General features: G+C 29.5%; 2 protein-coding genes across 5 annotated transcripts; both read right to left on the bottom strand.

Moving 5' to 3' along the window:
- Positions 1-4,237: 4,237 nt before the first annotated feature.
- LOC113872316 (IST1 homolog) lies at positions 4,238-8,274 on the bottom strand. 4 transcript variants are annotated; one of them, XM_027509779.1, is made up of 7 exons: positions 8,131-8,274; positions 7,989-8,036; positions 7,470-7,602; positions 7,272-7,375; positions 6,207-6,378; positions 5,963-6,103; positions 4,238-4,924 (listed from the first exon to the last, which is right to left on the bottom strand). In XM_027509779.1, the coding sequence occupies exons 1-7, from the start codon at positions 8,178-8,180 to the stop codon at positions 4,544-4,546; spliced, it is 1,029 nt and encodes a 342-aa protein (XP_027365580.1). In that variant the 5' UTR covers positions 8,181-8,274; the 3' UTR covers positions 4,238-4,543. The 4 variants fall into 4 exon arrangements, with proteins under 4 accessions (XP_027365580.1, XP_027365582.1, XP_027365579.1 ...); XM_027509778.1 differs by having other exon boundaries at positions 4,259-4,924; positions 6,207-6,411; XM_027509781.1 differs by lacking the exon at positions 7,989-8,036.
- Positions 8,275-9,130: 856 nt separating this feature from the next.
- LOC113871901 (caffeoylshikimate esterase-like) lies at positions 9,131-12,400 on the bottom strand. Its single transcript, XM_027508991.1, has 8 exons — positions 12,143-12,400; positions 12,006-12,035; positions 11,787-11,916; positions 11,163-11,309; positions 10,908-11,038; positions 10,110-10,247; positions 9,489-9,587; positions 9,131-9,349 (listed from the first exon to the last, which is right to left on the bottom strand). Exons 1-8 carry the CDS (start codon positions 12,398-12,400, stop codon positions 9,131-9,133), a joined length of 1,152 nt encoding a protein of 383 aa, XP_027364792.1.
- Positions 12,401-18,747: the final 6,347 nt, after the last annotated feature.

Here is an 18,747-nt window from a genome sequence, read left to right as displayed (position 1 = left end):
ATTTTTGTTTAAGCGAATAATTTTTCGTTTAAGTAAAAATATAAAAATACAGGCACATGAAAGTTATGTTTACTCCAAAACATGAGGGATTTTGGCTATTTTTCTTGCACGTCAGTTTTTATTAACACAAATAATTGTATTCAAATATTATGTATACATATTACATATTCATGAATAGTACTGTATTTTATATGCAAAAATTGGTTTCATGCGGATGATATTAATGCTTCTTCTAAACGAACATTCATTAATTGTTAAATACAAGATTAGCAAAATCACTAGTGTGCCAATTAGCAAAAATGCTTAATTTTCTTTTACTATACAAAACTGTTAGCACAACTACTCATTTTCACTCAAGAAAGTTCATATATTTCCATGTTGATAATAGCCATCAGTTTAACATTTTGGTTCACACTTTGGACAACTTGGAAAGATGCAAACCAATTATTTAATGCAGTCAGAAAACATATTGAAAGTCTTTTGTTTTTAATCATAGTATAAGTAAATGTGATTTCAATTTATTTGTAGGGATTCAAAATAAGGGACAATGAAGTATGGTCTAAAAGAGAAAACAAAAGGCGATTTGGATTTGCATGCACCCAAATGCATAAGAAAAAAGAGTGGGACAAGACGGACAGATCTAAACCGACCAATGGAAACATGTCCGTGTTTAAACGAAATTCAAGACGAAAATGACCATTCATTTCGGCAAAATCAATGTGGCTTCTTTCTTTCGGTGTAGTGTACACATCACTCGGGTGAGTTGAATTCTCCCTTCACCTTCCCCCTCATGGATACTACCATGCATGCAGGCCCTGATTTAGAAATTGACTATTGAGAGGTCCTAATACTTTTTAACTCATTTGTTCTTTTTATTGGAACTTTGCTTTTAACTTTGACAGCAATAAATACTTTCATGGTTAATTTTGATAATTAATTTGTTCAATTTTTTTAGCATATTATCTGTCTATATATCATTTGAAAAAATATGTCGCATCCGATTCGTTACATGTGAGTGAAGGATGTGGAATATCAGCAAATCTCAATTTTTCATGTTAAAGATGACAATTGGGCTTAATATCACAATTCAATCTTTATTTACTGAACAGCTAATTTATTTATGTATAAAGTCAATCCAATTTATTTAATAAAAATTTAAATTTTAATATATAAGTTAAATTAGCTCATCGTTGTTATAACTATTAGATATAATGAATCATGCGACATATATATTTTGCAATTCATATAATAAAGTTAGCCATAAATTTTTTAAAGGACAGTCTTCGAGTCTAACGTAATGTTTACTAAACTTTTATTTATAAAAATATTTATTATAAAGAATATAATATAAATTAAATGATTATATTATTTATTAATTCATTAAAAATATTTAATAAATGATCTAGATTTTTTTTTATTAAATAAGTTACAAATTGTTTAAAATTTTCAATATATTTTAACAAGTCATAAAAAATTAATATTTTTTATTATAATTCAATTTAAAATTGATCTAATTCATTCATTTAATACTTTTAAGGTAAGTTTAATGGATATTCATAAAAATTATCTACAAACAGTTTACTTATCAAATGACTCTAAGTTTAAATATAAATGATTATGTCCATAAAATTTGACAAATATAATGTGGATAATATACGGTAATAAACCATCTCATATCACACTTATTATAAATGCATAGACACACGTATACATCTCCGCGTATATATATATAAAATTGTATAATTAAGATTTAAAAGAAAATTTAAATTGTGTTAGATGTTATAATTTTAATTAATATTTTTTATTTTATTAATTTTATAATTAATTTTAATATTAAAGTGTTATTGTTTACTTTTTAGTTTGTAAAAAAATACACCAAGATATTTAATTTAAGTAAATATGAGTAAAAAGTCAAACTCTATAAGTATCCATATAAGCATGTATCAGAATGGTTACTTATCCAAATATTATTTTTTCTTTAATCAATGAGTATTGGCATGATGCTTTAATATCTTATTCAGATTTTATTGATCTCCATTTTAACTTACGTTGTCACGAACAAAGTTTTACACTGCTATTTAATTATGTACAAACGTATCAATAAAAAGTTGTTAATTTATATAATAATTAATCTAAATAATTTTATATTTTTATTTTATTTCAAACTAGCAAATGGCATGGGTGGAATGCAAACAAAGCAGAGACTTTAATTATATAATTTATTAAATCTGACGAGCACCATGATCCAAGGAATTGGTCAAGTGATAATCCTTATTATATGATTTGTAAATAGATACAAGATGACAAGCTGAAATTCTATTAATTATGTCAATTACTATTTGCAGTGATACATGGCCTATAAACCTTTAACAAAACTAAAAGGATTAGCTGAAGTATAGACAACCTGCATCGAATATGCCTGAGGCAAATTTAAAAAATAAAATAAAGGGTAGAAAAAGAGAAAAGGGACCACGGATGCAACATAAATGAATGAAAACATGATATGCATACGAGTGTTATGAAAAAGTGGGAAGTGTTGGGAGGCCCCTTTGGCATTTGTTCTTGCAATGCAAGCAGTTACCATTCCTACCCACCAAATTTCTTTTACTGGTCTGGTCTTGTTCACTTCTGTCCTTATTAGTTCCTCTGCAAACCTACGTTACATCTTTGTCACACACAAACACGCACTCTCTCTCTCTTTCTCTCTCTGATCACAGTGAATAATGTACGGTTAGTGTGCCTCCCACAGAACTGTTTGCTGAAGTTTCATGCATAGGTACTGTGTGTCTTTTGTGAATCAGACGAGTGGAATGGAGTTGTATGAGAGAGGGATGAGGTTGAGAAGTGTGATTATGTGATGAGTATATATGATAATAGATACAATACAAAACTAAATCTCTTGTCTGAGAAAAATCTCTGCCTGCAAAAAAAAAAAGGGTGTCAAATGGATGTAATAGGTAGCAATAGGTGTAAAGGGCTAGGGCAATAGGGGTCTAATGTGAAACCTAGGGGCCTTAGGGTTCAGCCTGAGGGATCACTCTTTAGCCCTGTGTGGTCAATAGAGTAGAGTAGAGTGCATGTATTGTGTAGGTCATGGTGTCCCGGAATGCCAACAAGAATGTTTTGGTTCTTCAGACTCACTTTGTATGTGGCCCTGCCACCCAGCTCTTTTGGTGCCCTCATAACCAATCATGCTTCACCTTGCCTCCCCTTTCAAATACTAGTGCATCTCCCCATGTCTCTCTTTTTAAAATCTAATTTCTACCATACCTTAATTCATGAGAACCTTTTGTTGTTTTCATCTGAATTTACGATGAATTTTTGCCTTTTGTACAGGTCCTTTAATTATATAATAAATATAATACGATAGATTAAAAAAATGTAGAATGGATATATATTTCATTCAATGATAACTAATGCTTGTAAACGATATATTAAAAAATGGGTTATAGCACACAGATTAATAAGAAATTATTATTTATTGATATTTTATATATTGCTGTTTCTTTCTTGTTTTCAATAATAGTATAATTGGAAAATACTAGTCAATATTATCTTAAAGTTTTAAACTGATAGATAAATATTATTTTCAAAAGTAATAGATAAAAAAAAAAGATGATCATAAATAAAACTCACTAAATGATAGGTGAGACTCATCATTTAGTGAATCTACGTGAATTTACCTCAATAGATAACTTGGCTGTGCAAGTCGTTGAGCAGTTACTTGCCAGAAAGTTAATTCTTATACACACACCCGTGTTGTTTGATGGTATAAGTTTTCAAAATATTAACAGTTTGAATCTATAATAAAAATGCTTTTAACAATTTCAATTGTGCTCCGTTTCTGATTTTCCAGGTAAATTTTAGAATCTCAATTTCTGGAAGACACAAGAATTGTTAAGTGGATCTTTTGTTTTTCCAATTTTCATTTAGACTAGGCAATACAGCCTATAAGCTGATTAGGTTCCCTCAATGATTGAAGACCATTTCGAGCATATCTTTACTGGCGTTTAACTTTGCTCATGTTAGATTGGGCTTCGATACAGTAGGCCGATAAATGATATGATCATTCTCCCAAGAGACGTATATTAGCTTTAACTATTTTGCCTTTAAAGAAACAAACCAATCACGCAGGGAAGTTCTGTTAACTCGCCCCATGTTAAACAGGGAACACAACACCTAATATGCATGAGATGATAAGTATTATAGTTCGGAAATGCACGCAATTATTTCCTGTGTAAAACAGATGTTTAAATTACTGTAGAAAAAATAACATCTTTCAATTCTTGACACACGAAAGTAAGAATCAGGACAGATTTAGATAAGTTCAGACTCTTCAGCATTCCTTTCAGTTACAATGATATACATGTATTAATTATCAAAATGTACAATGCAAACGGCATAATTGTTATTACTTATAATCACTTCATGAAACCTTTACCTCAGGAACAAAGAACATATTTTTCTCCTTTGACATGTAGGTCTTAACATTGTTTCAACATCAAGATCCATGGCAACATTTCATCGATTTACCGTTTGAGCACTATGAAGATTTACCTTCCAGCTTCAATGATCCAAAATTACTCTGTACTAGTGCAGCAGCATCGCGAGCAGCTGCAGATGCACGATTCGCAGAAGCAATGGCAGCTCGTGCCTTCTCCAATACATCAGAGGATTGGAATGTCGTCTTACTTGTAGCATCTCTAATGGGGATATCGTTACTTTTGTGTGACTGTTCAATTTCATCAGTATTCAACCATGAATTATTGTTAGAAGGACTGGGAGCTTCAAGGTGTTTATATTCTTGTTTATCATCCACAGACTTAACTGAAGGTTCCGTAATACAAGGTGATGAATTATTAAAACCCTTTTCGCTGGGAGTATGAGAAAGTGCAGCTCCAGCACCAACTTGCTTCGCTCCTCCCTGCAGGTAACATGAGAAAATCGTAACAAAAGTTAGGAAAAACACAGCAAATTCCTGATACCACAGTAGATAAGTAGACAACAAACAGTAATAGCTTGAAAATTCTTGAATCAGAAATTCATAACCACCAGTTGAAATGTGTAAAGCATAACACGTAGGTCAGTAAATTCATCATTTATTAGCGAGTGGGTACCCTTGCCAAGTTATGAGATAAGATGGACGTGTATATTTAACTCATAAATATATCAAAGGAGCCCTGAGACACTGTAAACCCACATTGATTATGTTACTGACAGAAGACAAATCAACAGAACTAAGCAGTGGGAACAAGTTGACTAAAAAAAATATTAAAATAAATAAAGAAAATAATAACAATACATGAACCCTCCATGTAAACAATTTTATCCCTCAATCATGTATATGAAAAGGAAATCACCCAACTCCATTAAACAAGCTATGTTTGAAGAGTCCAGGAACATGATCTAAAAGTAACATTAATATGCTAGAAAAATAGATGACAAAAGAGATCAAGTCAAAATCTCCTGCATTTAGGGAATATCCTGTCTATAAAGCCGCCTATATTGCGCTTTGTTTCAAATCTTTACATAGTCAGTCCCAAGTCTGAATTAAAGGTGAGAATTGTTTTGGTCAACAACCCATGTAAACTATGTCAAATCTCTGACATTCATGGAATTTTCAAATTAAAGATAAAAGCCCTGCAAATGTGGGAGGAAATTTGAGAAATATACTCTCAACAGCTAAGTTGCTTCTCAATGCTCAAGGTAGAATGGTCACATAAAGAGCTAAGTACCCTAAGGTTAGGATGAAATTTGCAATAATTGCTGGGGACAGAGTCAGCCAGTGTGGGGATAAAAGTGGTTGCAGAATCATTAGAGTTAGACAAGTGAGGACTTATTATAAAGATGATATATACTATCAATGATAGATGTATGATATCACATGGATCTAGTAGTGGATAATATTCTAATGTCCAACAATGAATGAAGACCGTCAAGAAATATCCAATGATAAAATTACCAGGAGATCTTCATGGTTTTTCTTAAATTCTGCCTCAGTTTTAGAGGAATCCCATGCTAGACTGTATTCTTCTGCAATCTCCCTCAAGACCTTGAGTTTCACCTCTCCTGATGGAGCACTAACTGAAAGCTTCTCAATGATCTGAAATAATAATACCAAAAAAACAGATGGACTAATGATAGTAAGCAATCATTCAGAAGCTGCAATTGTTTGCTACTCAGAGCTGCAATTAAAGATAAATCACCATGCGGTTAACGCCTGAATCAGGACGGAGTTCAGATACTGCAGAGACAAAATCTTTCCCATATTTAGTGGTAAACAAGTTCTTGATGTGCAATAAGTCTGGTATGTCTGAACATCTAGGAGCAGCAAAAATTATACTTGCGATGGCTTCTTGCAATTCCGAAGGGCACTCCCTATTATGTGGAGAAGGAAGGCTTAAAGTTTGACTAAAAAAACAGTTTGCTGTAAATTGTACAAGAAATTGTGCAACTATTTGAGAACTCAATTCAATACTGAAAATGAATATTCCAACTAAAAGTGATTTAGTATGGTTTAAAATAAATACCTACTAAATTGAAATGAGTGAAAGAGAATTGAAAACATTGAATGCATGTGAGATCCCTGGATGCTTTTAGCAGCAATTATTTATTTAGTTGCTAATAGTTTCCTTTAATAAATTTGCAGTAACAAATGTCGTTTCAAGCATCGTATATTCAATACTGCAGTTAGAATTGTCACATATTTCAGCATGGCTAGGTCAATATACACACACAACATGAATATGTTACACAAGTAAAGATAAATTATACTGTTCCTACCTAAGTTTTGTCCAAATCAATTTTGGTGAACCATGTATAAACTTATGTTTTACCCCATTTATGTTCAGACACATCTTACCCCCTTTAAATATCCTCAAAGATTCAGAAACACTGTAATTAAAAATAATTTAGTTTCAACTGACAACAGAGAGCTCATCTAACAAGCCTGTTATTTTTACCTTCTCCAAAAAAATTGTGAACTGAGTGCACGCCTTTTGCATTGTTCTGTTACATATATTATTGAAAAAAAGCAAATAAAAATATTTTGAAGCAAGAAGATCCAGAAAGTAAATGACCCTGTTTCAAATTTTTGAAAAATAGCATAAAAAACTTCATCAGGTTATAATTATAATTTAACAGAAATTTGTGGATACAAGAAAAACCACAATCTGATTTGCCCGAGTACTGAACTTCATGTGTGTTAATCAACTAGATAATAATACACAGTATGTTCAATTAGAACAAATTCTTATGACTTGTGGACTTACCTCTGGTTCTCTATTATAGGTACACGTGCAAGAACAAATTCACAGAATAACTCCAATATTTCATATGCAGCCCATATATTTTGTTCTCGTATGATATGCTCCACCTATTAAAATCAAAGCAATTTACAAACAGCAAGTCACCACATGGAGGAAAAGATGGAGAAACTAGCAGCCATCCAGCAAGATTTGAAGGATTACCCGAATTCTAGCAATTGGCTCTTGGCCAGCCTGCAAGAATTGAGCTATTTCCTTGCGCATTTGTTTCAGTTGCCCATCTCTCTTGTTCTGTAGCAGCTTAATGCGTGAAATTGCTAGGTTCAGGCATGTTTTACTACAAGATGAAAAATATCGAATAACAGCATGTTTACTAGTACTACAGATTGAAATAGAATCCAGAGAACAATCTGCATAGAACATTCATTCAAATCCAAAATATAAAACAACCTTATTCCCCAATTACACTAAGACAGTTATGGAAACCATCCATCTAGCGAGGGTCCCTGCTCTTTCACCACAATAGCTCACTCACTGCCCCAATACCCCAAAATCTGGCCATACACATTATATATAACTCAAAATATCCTTTCAGGTTTTACAAAAGTAAACAAAACCTAGATAAAGACTCAAAATTGGAATTGAATTTGCCACAATAAACACTTAAGTTATTATTTGATCAAGCGTACGATAAGAAAAAAGATTGAGACTAAATTGAGAAACCTAAAATCGGGTAATCTACAAACACAATGCCCTGCACAATCCCAAAACCTAAAATCGGGAACGAAGACAGTATTATGATCAGAAAGCGTAAATCGTTGAAAAAATGGAATTGAATGAAGCAGAAAAGGGAAAGGGAAATTACCACCGAGTGCCGAAAACGCCTCTGCTAAAGAGCTGATTAAGAAGTGACATAGTGATTTAGATGCCACTGCGTGTGCGAGGAAGTAACAAAATAACTGCTACCGCACTTGTTTCTTTGCCCTTCAATTATATATCCCCTCCACTAATCTATCTATTTTCGTTTTTAACTTATCCTTAATTTTTTTAAAATTAAAAGTTTGGTTGAATCTATCGTCTCTTTTATATTTTCAATATTTTGTGTATTTTTAAAATATAATAATATAAGTTATTGTAATCGTTACATATGATCTCAAAAGAAAATTATTGTCGTTACTAAATAGATATAACAATTTTAAATTTTAATAAATAAATTATATTAAATATTTAGAGAAAGAGCTTCCTGTTTTTTTATAAAATTCCTTTAAGACTTATCACAAAATTTATAAAATATATAATTATTATTATTTTTTTAATAAAGATAACTTACTGTAATAATTTTTTTATCTTGTGTTTGGAGTACTTTTTTTACAAAAATTTAAATCATAAATATATATATTTAATTTAACTTATGTAAAATTTTGAGTTCAAATTTTATATATTAAAATTTTTTCATTAAAAGAGTTAATCCATTACATGAATATTTTCAACTCAAGCAAAATTTTCGTTTGTGGAGAATACGTTTAGACAAAATAAAATGCATAATTTTTATAAATAAATAATTTGAGAAAAATAAAAATGAAAACTTTGAATTACCAGAGGAACATAACATTTTATCGGGTAATGAAACTTTATTACTTGTGTAACTTCACAATAAAGGGAACGAATAAACTACATTTTGTTTGAAATTTCAGTAAGCAAATTATAAGATTAAACTCGTAGATGGGCTATTGATAAAGTAGAAACATAAATTGACATGTACATCAAACTAAAGTGAACCATATCTGTTCTCTACAAGATCAAAAAATCTCTTGGGGAGGCCATCAATACCATACTTAAATCAAATATGCTACTAGATATGAACATCATTTAACTGAGCATCTAAATTCAAGCCATGAGATAATGTCATTATGGACAACCAAAATTCTTTCATCAGATTCCCCTTCCAAAATGCCGTGGTAACTTCCTTCATATATCTTTAGTGTCTTATCCTTACTAGAGGCTTTCTCATAAAGAAATTGGCTCACTAGTGGATCCGTCACCTTGTCTTCTGCTCCATGAAGAATCAATAATGGAGCTGAAACCTTCAACGCCCCCAAGAAAAATAAATGTTATCGGTTGATATGACAATATTTCCATACACAAAACACATAACCATGGCAGAAATCCAAGTTAGATTCTACAAAATAAAGTAACAGAAAGTGAGCAAAAGCAAAACCTAACCTTATGTAATTGTGACTCGATATCTTGAGTGGCATTTAAAAGTTCCATGCCAGTTTTCAATCGTGTTCGATCATCATAAGAAATTACATTGTAAACGGCCTATGAGAGAAAGAATTAACTTCTCCAATTAGCTTGGTTGGTATATAATATACAGTGTGTAAATTTTCAAGGACACATTTTTCATCCAATTCTTTGAAAGTTAACAACAAATTCAATAATGATAGAACATACTGTGGATTAAGTCATGTTGAAGCTTGTTCATTCATGCATTTGAAGCCACAACATAAGAATGTCAAAATGTTTGCTAAAGCCTAAACCGTGTGCGTGCAACTCATAAGTATGTGTGTGGTTGACTCAAAACTCATTTTATCATGTTAAGCTGGTGACCATCATGTGTATTAGTTAAGATAAATGCTGAAAGATTAAGTATGACCGTCAATGATGTGAAAATTTGACAGTGCGATAATATGGGTATAGTGAAGCGTAAATGATAATTTATGACCTTAATCATAGAGTAAATGCAAAACATTTTATTTAAAAAATGGCATGATACAGAAGGACACCGGTTGATCATATCACTTTGTAAGCATTGAAGAATTAGGGGTTGACAAAGTTACCAACCACTTTTCTCTTGCCAGGTTCTCGGAAAATCAGCTCAGATAGATCTTTGTGTGGGAACAGTTTTGCCTTTGGCATAACGTTAGACAAAAGAGTCAATACCTTCAAAACTGTCTTTGATGGTAACATGCCCTCTGCAATCTTATCACCAAAACAAGACAACAAATCAAGCTTTATCTGACAGATATGCTAATAAAACCATGCAAGACAATTCTCCAAATGACGGATGGTTACTTTTCCCATAGATTGATCTTGGACTCCTTCCAATGTTGACTTGGACAAAAGTCTCCTCTTAATAGGCATTTTTAAGACATGAATTTATTCTTGAAATTCATTATAAATATGAGATACCGAACATTGAATCCCAATTATCGAAAAAACAAAACCACAAACATAAATGATAAATAAAACAGACTTTTAAATCAGCTCCACTCATAATTGGATCACAAAATTCTATTATATATATTATGTTTTTGTTGTATTTCAATACTGACAATGCCTGTGGAACTAGGGTCTATCTGTTCCATATTGGCGAGAGCCATTGCTAGCTTGTATTGACTATGGTTGTCATGTCTCAAACAGAATTTCAGTTACAACAATGGTTAGTGTCAATATATATTTTTTGCATGAAAACTTCTAGCTTAGAAAAGTAGAAAACTAAAATGAAGCTTAGAGATGAGAGAAAGACATGATGAAAACTTAATTATTCAGTGCTCTCAAAGCAATAAATGAATCAGAACTTGAAAATTATAATAATGAAGCTGGGGACATCACAAGTGCAACACACAGGAATAGACATACTTTACACATTGGTGCTACAAGGATTACTCCATCCCAATTGTTTGGTTCCTTTAAATGAAGTTTAAGAGCAATTGCTCCACCCATTGACTGTCCCAATATAAATCGAGGCAACTCTCTCACCTCAGGCCTTGCTGTCAATTGAAATATAAAGCATGCATGGTCATCAAGACATCAACAATACAACATTCTCAATTTTCACAAATAAAAGATTACATCAATGATCCACATGACATCACAAATGCTAAAATGCCATACCTTTTATTTTAGTATAATGTTCCCTAACATCATCTACCAAATCATCAAAACTTGGTATGTAACCATGTAATCCTTCGGACAGACCGAAACCTGGATAGTCCATAGCATAAACTACATAACCAGAAGCAGCTATTCGTTTGGCAATACCTGAACAAAAATTTCAAATCCCTCCTTACCACATTTGATAGATTTCTATCTTTGTTATAAATTGACAGCACAACATACTACAGAGGGCAACTTAGCTACTTCTTGAAATAGAATTAGGTTTAAATACGCTTTTGATCCCTCTAAATATCACAAAAATACACTTTTGATTTATCGTTTTCAATAAGTCGTAATTTCCTCATCGTAATTCTTGTGCATTCCTATATAGTCACTTTATCAATCATTCACTTGTTTTGTATTACAGTGCTATGCATCTCTTAAGAATGAAGACTATGAAAAACTTATGATCTTTAAAAGAGTCAAAAAGAAAATTTAGGATATTTAAAGGACCAAATATAATAACACTCAATAAACCAAGAACCATATGAAGGAAAAAATTAAGATAATTAAATTAAAAAGAAGAAAGTAAATAAAAAACATGAAAAACATATTTAAGCCTCGAAAATAAAAATGACAAACCTTCAAAGAAGAAAGTACAAGTACTGCCATACCCATGGCAGAAACACAAAGCTGCCTTGATAGGAACGCCGAGTGGTGGCACCCAGCTTTTGCAGAAAATTTCCAATCCCCTGGAATTCCTTTCGTACCACTGATAAACAAATAACAAAATTGATCATATTTTTCACCAAATTACGAAAGATGCTAATTAGAGATAAAGCAAAAGAAGAAAGGGCTTACTTCTTGAGTAGTGATCCCAGGTGGAGCAGTCTAGTATAATTTGGCAATCAAATATTGAAATATCAGTGACTGAATGTTTAAGAATGAGAAAATGTGAAAGATGAAAATAATTAAGAAGGAATGGAAATGAGTAGTACCTTGAATAAAAAGTGATCGAGGTGGTGATGGAGATGGATGAAAGCTTCAGGGGCCCGTCTCCGGGAGGATGCGAAGTCGAGGTTCTGAGAAGCGATGGCGTTCAACTCCTCGCTCACACCTTCAATGGTTGACTTTTTCTTGGCGGTCAACGTCAGCGTGGTCGAAGTGGGTTTTTTGAATATTGGTGAAATGGTTATGACATGATTGGGTTTGGAAGAGGGAAAGGAGCAGAGGGTGTGTGAAAAAGGTAGCTCCATGCTCGCTTCAGCTTAGTGGATTGCGCGAAAACAAAGACACAGGTTTTCTTTTGGAGATGTTCAGCGTTGACTGTAATTAAGCTACCTCGTATTTTAAAGACAATTTTTAAAAAGAAGTATGAATTTATATATATATATATATATTATTTTTATTTTTATCAAAATTCATTATTTGGGCCTGTCTTTTTGGTCAGCTATCATTTGGGTCCTAAGCCATTCGTGGACTCCAAATGGCAGGAGTATTGGATCCAAGCCCATAAATTTTGCCTGGATTGGGCCTAAACTCGCTGGATGTGAATTTCTTCCCTCAAAATCACGACTATGCTCTCTGAAAAGAAACACTGACAAATTTTTTTAAATAGACGTTCCGGAAAGAAACATTTTTAGTCTTTTAGGTGTCATGGAGCAATAAAGTTTTCGATCATTTGATAAATGTTGTTTCAGCTATTTGAAATTTTATCTTTCAACTTGAGTTGTTGTTAATATGTTTCACTTCTTTAATATTTTTAACTGAATAAATACACCTTAAATAATAATTTAAGATCTTTCTCACTCCAAAAACTTTTAAGAAATTTTATCGATAAAAGCTTTTGAAAAAACGCTGAGACAAGAGATTAAGTGATTAAAAAAGAGGAATGAAAAGAGTAAGACAAGAGAGATGAGAAAACAGGAAATTTCAAAGACTGCATATCTTTTATCTATTGGATGAAGGATTAAGTGATACTTACGTTATGGTATTTACACCGTAAGTATTGTAGTAGGTGATACATCAGAATGACAGTTAATAGATTAGTAATTTGCAACTAAGCAATTGATCCTAACTCCTTTACAAATGTTATGTAGCAAATTGTAACATGGAAAATACTCAATTAATTCAAAAATGAACTAATGCTAAAAAAAAAAATGAATTATTGAACAATGTCGTAAGAATTGTAATTTTTTAATGAATATCAAAATAAACAAATCTTCATAATTTTAGTGTAATTCATTATTTATCTTCACTCTATACTTTTGTATAATTATAAAAAAAAATAGAAATTTACATTTTTATTTTGACATATTTTCTTTTTATTATTTTATTAAAAAATAAGAAATTAATAAATAATAATTTTCTTTATGAAAGTTATAATATTTAATATTACGAGTTTATTGAATTTAATAATATCATGTAATTTTTAATAAAATTTTATAAAACATAAATTCTTATCGTGTGTCTTCATATACATGTTAAAATTTTTGAATAAAAACATATAAATGTTAAAGCTAAAAAATTTTAAAAAGTAGTTTAACTGATAAAATATCATTTATCTTCACTCTATACTTTTGTATAATTCATTTAAAAAACATTGATTTAAAAATATCATTTCAATTTGAAATTATTTAGGCACATCATAGCATAATCACTCGAATTCTTAATAACAAATAGAAATGGTAATGGATAAAGTATCTTATAGACACCCGCAAAATTTATCCATAATGGGTGGGGTATTTACCCGCTATATGGGTACAAGTATGAGTGTGGATAAAAATTCGTAAATTTTAATGGAAATGGATACGGGTATGGGTATCTAAATTCCCATCCCGTCCCATACCCGCATATATACATATGCTTGAACTTTATCATACAATTATGCATTGAATTTTTATATTATTATATTACTTATGTGAAATTATATAAGATTAATATAAAAATATATTTAATAATAAAGTAAACCAAAAAATTTATTTTTGTTTATATTTTAATAGAAAATTTTATTTACTATTTTATATCATTTAATTAGACTAATACAATTTAATTATTATATAGTTAATATGAGATTGACTTTTTTTAAAATATTATTTATATATGACACACATAAAATATTTTTCACACAAATATTTTTGTCAGTAAAATTATATTGATGTTTAAATCATAAAGTGAATGATAAATAATAAATATTTTATAAAGTTTACAATCACTTACTATTAACTTATTATTTATTAATAATATTTAAATTTTATTTTTTATATTTTAATTTAAAATAATATTTTTCTATACAACATATGTATTACAAGCACAACTATAATCTATTGAATCTAAATAATATTATTTTTACTATTTATTCACGTTCAAAGAAGTTTTCGAAAAGATATAAATATAAAAAATTATTGTTAATTTTTATTTGTTAATTTTTTTCAGATAAAAAGTATAATTTTTTTGGTATACACGTATATTTCTTTATTATAAAATTTTATTGTGACCATTTATATTTTATTCAAATTATTTCTTTTAAAATTTATATACATTATAAATATTTAATTCATTAAAATAATTTTTTAAAAAATTTGTATTTTTGATAAAATACTTTCGTATAGTATATGAGTTAAAATATTAGTATTAATATATATATATTATATTATTTTAATTAAATCTATTATTTTTTTTACAATTTCAAATTCAAGAGTTAAAAAAAATATTTTATGTATCCACTTTCTGTTGTTAGTATTGAACTTTTCTACTCTAACTCTATTTTCATTTTCAATGTCTGTCTCATTAAAATCTAACAATTATGAAACGTTATTCATTATAGTTAATTTTCAATGCCGTCACAAGAGGTCCCCACACAAAGGGACAACCATTGTGCAGATCTATTTCGTTGTCACTCTAACATTGTCAATTGATCAAATCTCACACAAGATAGGGTTATCACGGACAAATAACTTGTATGTTTAGTTTTGCTTATTGTTTCTAAAAATTTTAGTTTAAAAAATTATTATATTAAGATACATTTAACATTTATGATATTTGAATATTTATTTTTTATTTATGTTTGTACCTTGTTCGACAACTATATATTAATTTTTTGTATTATTATGCTATTTATGTGAAGTAATACAAACATATTTTTCTTTATAAATATTTTTTTCTCAAACAAGAACGGATAATGGGTATAAGATGGATATGCGAGTACTCAGAGAATACAAGTCTGAGGATTAATATTTATACTCACGCAGTTATGGAGTCGGATACAAGTATTTTTTAAACATAGGTATGAGAATGAGTAATATATTACTCTACTTGCCCATACCCTACCCATTGCAATCTTTAATAACAAATTTTCTTCAAATGAGTTACTGAATGTTACTGCTCATCACCATTTAACGAGGCACATTTCCGTATATCGGCTCAACAACTCAATAGTCGTTCATTAATTATAATTTCTTCAATAATTGTTTAGCTAATCTTTTGTTTCTGTTTTTATCAATGTTGTTTAGCTAATCTGAAACCATCGGTTTTAATGCTACTGTTTTCCTGGGCCAACAAGGGACGTCCACAGCATCCAATAAATGTCTCAATGAGCTCATCAAGAAATCACATTAATTAATTGGCCAAACACTATATTCTTATTAATAATTACTCCAAGGCAATAAGTTTACGAGTCACATCAGTTTATATGGTACGAATCATTCATTCATTCTTATCTAACGAACCTCTTCACTCACATCATCATACTACACTCACTTAATTTCCTAACGATTTATGCCATTGCATAATCTTAGCTTAGGATGCATGGCCCACTTGTGAGGCAAAATCTTAAGAGGGAACTTCGTGCTTTTCTCAAGTGCCCGAAAGGTCTTACGCAAGATACCGCAAGGTTTTTGGAAGCAAAGGGACTGGTCTGCAAGAAGCTATATTGCTTGGCCATTCATTTTTTCTCCTCAACTGTATGCATGTTTGTAGTTGTAGGAACTTCCAAAATTGTCTACTTTAGGTATTACACTTTCTTTCAACCTTTGATCGATCTTTCATTTCTTTAGCCTTGTTTTTGGGTTTGTCTGTCCCTATTTATTAGTATTTTGGAAGCTTCCTTGCCCTTTTACTATAGTCGACAACATGTTCTCACTTGAAATTGAGGCGAAACCTAACCTGTCTTTCGCACAACCTTTAAATAAATTAATCTCATTAATTTGATTCGCTTAACTATTGGCATCTCATTTTTGAGGCATTCTACGTTACATGGCTTTAGATTCTAGATTTGTTTGAGTGGCTGCATCGATCCCCAGTAAACCAAACCAATTCTGTGTCATGCCACTGATGGGTAATGCGAGTAAAGTGCATAGAAATATGTTCTCCACTCGTTAATTATTAGACATCATACTCGTGGAACATCTAACCTCGACCGTCGAAGCAACCCATACATCATATTTGGTATGAATTCACTTCAGTTGAATTTAAATTTTGCATGTAATATTTTTTAATGTATTCCAAGAAATCTAACGGCGGCTGCGAGAGACGAGCATGCACAAACTAGAAAGCCAAAAATAACTGTTTTAAGCCACAAATGCTACTTGTTCATTAAAAGAACTTTTCTTTAGTATGTATCAACGTATCATTATTAATATTTGAAGGTTAATTTCTTCTAAAGTATAAAGATTATTAATATAAATTTTACCTCATCCAACGAAGTCCTTCTTATAAACATAGATAAAACTTAAATTTTAATTAACATAATTGAAAGATGTAATTAATTTTTAACTAGTAAGTTTTCATCCATTGTACAAATATTAGTAAATTATTTTTAAAAAAATAAAAATTTAAAGATACACGGTATGATCGTTTTTATTTTAATTGATTTATAATTTTTAAAAGTAATGTTTTATTATTAATAATAATACTTTATTATATAAAATAAAATATGTAAAAGATGTAATTAAAAAATATCAAAAATTTAAATTTAAAATTAAAAAATTAAGTGTTTTAAAAAGGGACATGTAATAATTATAAAAAAACTAAATCTTAAAAATTCTCTTATTTATCATAACTTTTAAAAATAATCGCTTTTAAAACAAGTACTCTCACATTTTATATACATAGATAAATTATGTCAAATTCTATTGATAAATATTATATTATTTTTATACTATATTTTTTTGTTAAAATATAAAATTATATATATAAATGAAGGAAGTCCTTTTCTTCGACTCTATTTTCTCAATCCCTCTTTTTATGCAGTTCTTTAACGGAAAGCTTTTGATCCTTCAGCCACGAGCCTCTCGTTTTCTTTTATTATGTCTTGGTAGTAAATATATAATAAACTGATTCATATATTATATACTTTTAATAAATTTAAAGAACTTAATTCGTATTTCTAAAATTTTATATTACGGTAAATTCCTATAATCGGTCCTCTATAAATTTTTAACTATATTAGGATAATATATATTTTTTTTATACAACCGCATGTTATATGTTAGTTAATATAATAGAAAAATGCAATTGGGTTGGTATGATAGTGTATAAATATATTACGTTTATATGTGTATAGTAAATTTATTTAGCATGAAATTTAACTTCAGAAAAAAAATAATTAAAAAGTTATCGGATGGTTTAAACTAAAAAATATTTATTATAACTTTTTTTTTTAAACTATGCATTTTTAAACTAGTAAAAAAATCTAATTTTACAATTAAATCATTAAAACTATAAATAAAATAGAACAAAGATAACTTAAATTTTTTTTCTTTCTTTCTGAACCGCCCATAGAGGAAATACTGCAATTGGGACTTTAATACTCAATTCTAGCTGGCAAATAATATTGCTTCGTACAATTTAAATTTTGAAATAGATAATTTAAAATAATTGAAATTAAATACATCTATTTAAAAAATTTTGATGTTAATAAAATTAAATAGTTATTTTAGAATAATATTTTAGAAATGATTTTTAAAAAAATTAATTAATAAAGTATTACATTTGAATTATAAATATAAATAATTTTTTTAAAAAAAGTCTTGCACTATGAACAAAATTTATTTATCACAAATGCTAAATTTTTATTAAAAAATAATTATACTTATGAGAAATTTATTTTTTCTTTTACTAAACAATTAGCCAAACAAAATGGATTAATGTGTAATTTTGTTTTTGAGAATGAGAAACACGTTTTTCACAGAAAAAAATGCTTTTACTGTTTCAATTGCACTTTTGTATAATCAAATGTGTTTGTAAAAGTATAGTTGACTAAAAGGAAAAGAATGTGACTTGTATGCTTGGATGAAAATTTAAAAAAAAATAATATTTTAAGCTAAAAAATTTTAAACATTAACTATTTTACATTATTCAAATTTTAAAAGATTAAAATAATTCAAAATGAAGTTTGTGACCATCAATTTAAATATATCATTTATTTAAAACAAAAAATATTTAAATTGATAGTCAAGAAGAGTGGCAAAGATATCCAGCACAAGCAACTTCTAAGAAAATCTTTTTGATCATGTGAATGTTTTTATACGATAAATTCTGTTAAAAAATTTCGATCTTTTACTTATAAAACATTAACAGGTCCATAAATTTTTATGCGATTTCA

This window comes from Abrus precatorius, unplaced genomic scaffold, assembly GCF_003935025.1.
Source record: "Abrus precatorius isolate BTA unplaced genomic scaffold, Abrus_2018 Scaffold7, whole genome shotgun sequence".
Lineage (NCBI taxonomy): Eukaryota > Viridiplantae > Streptophyta > Magnoliopsida > Fabales > Fabaceae > Abrus > Abrus precatorius.
The sequence above is the reverse complement of the archived record's forward strand: the minus strand, read 5'-3'. Positions and strand labels throughout refer to the sequence as shown.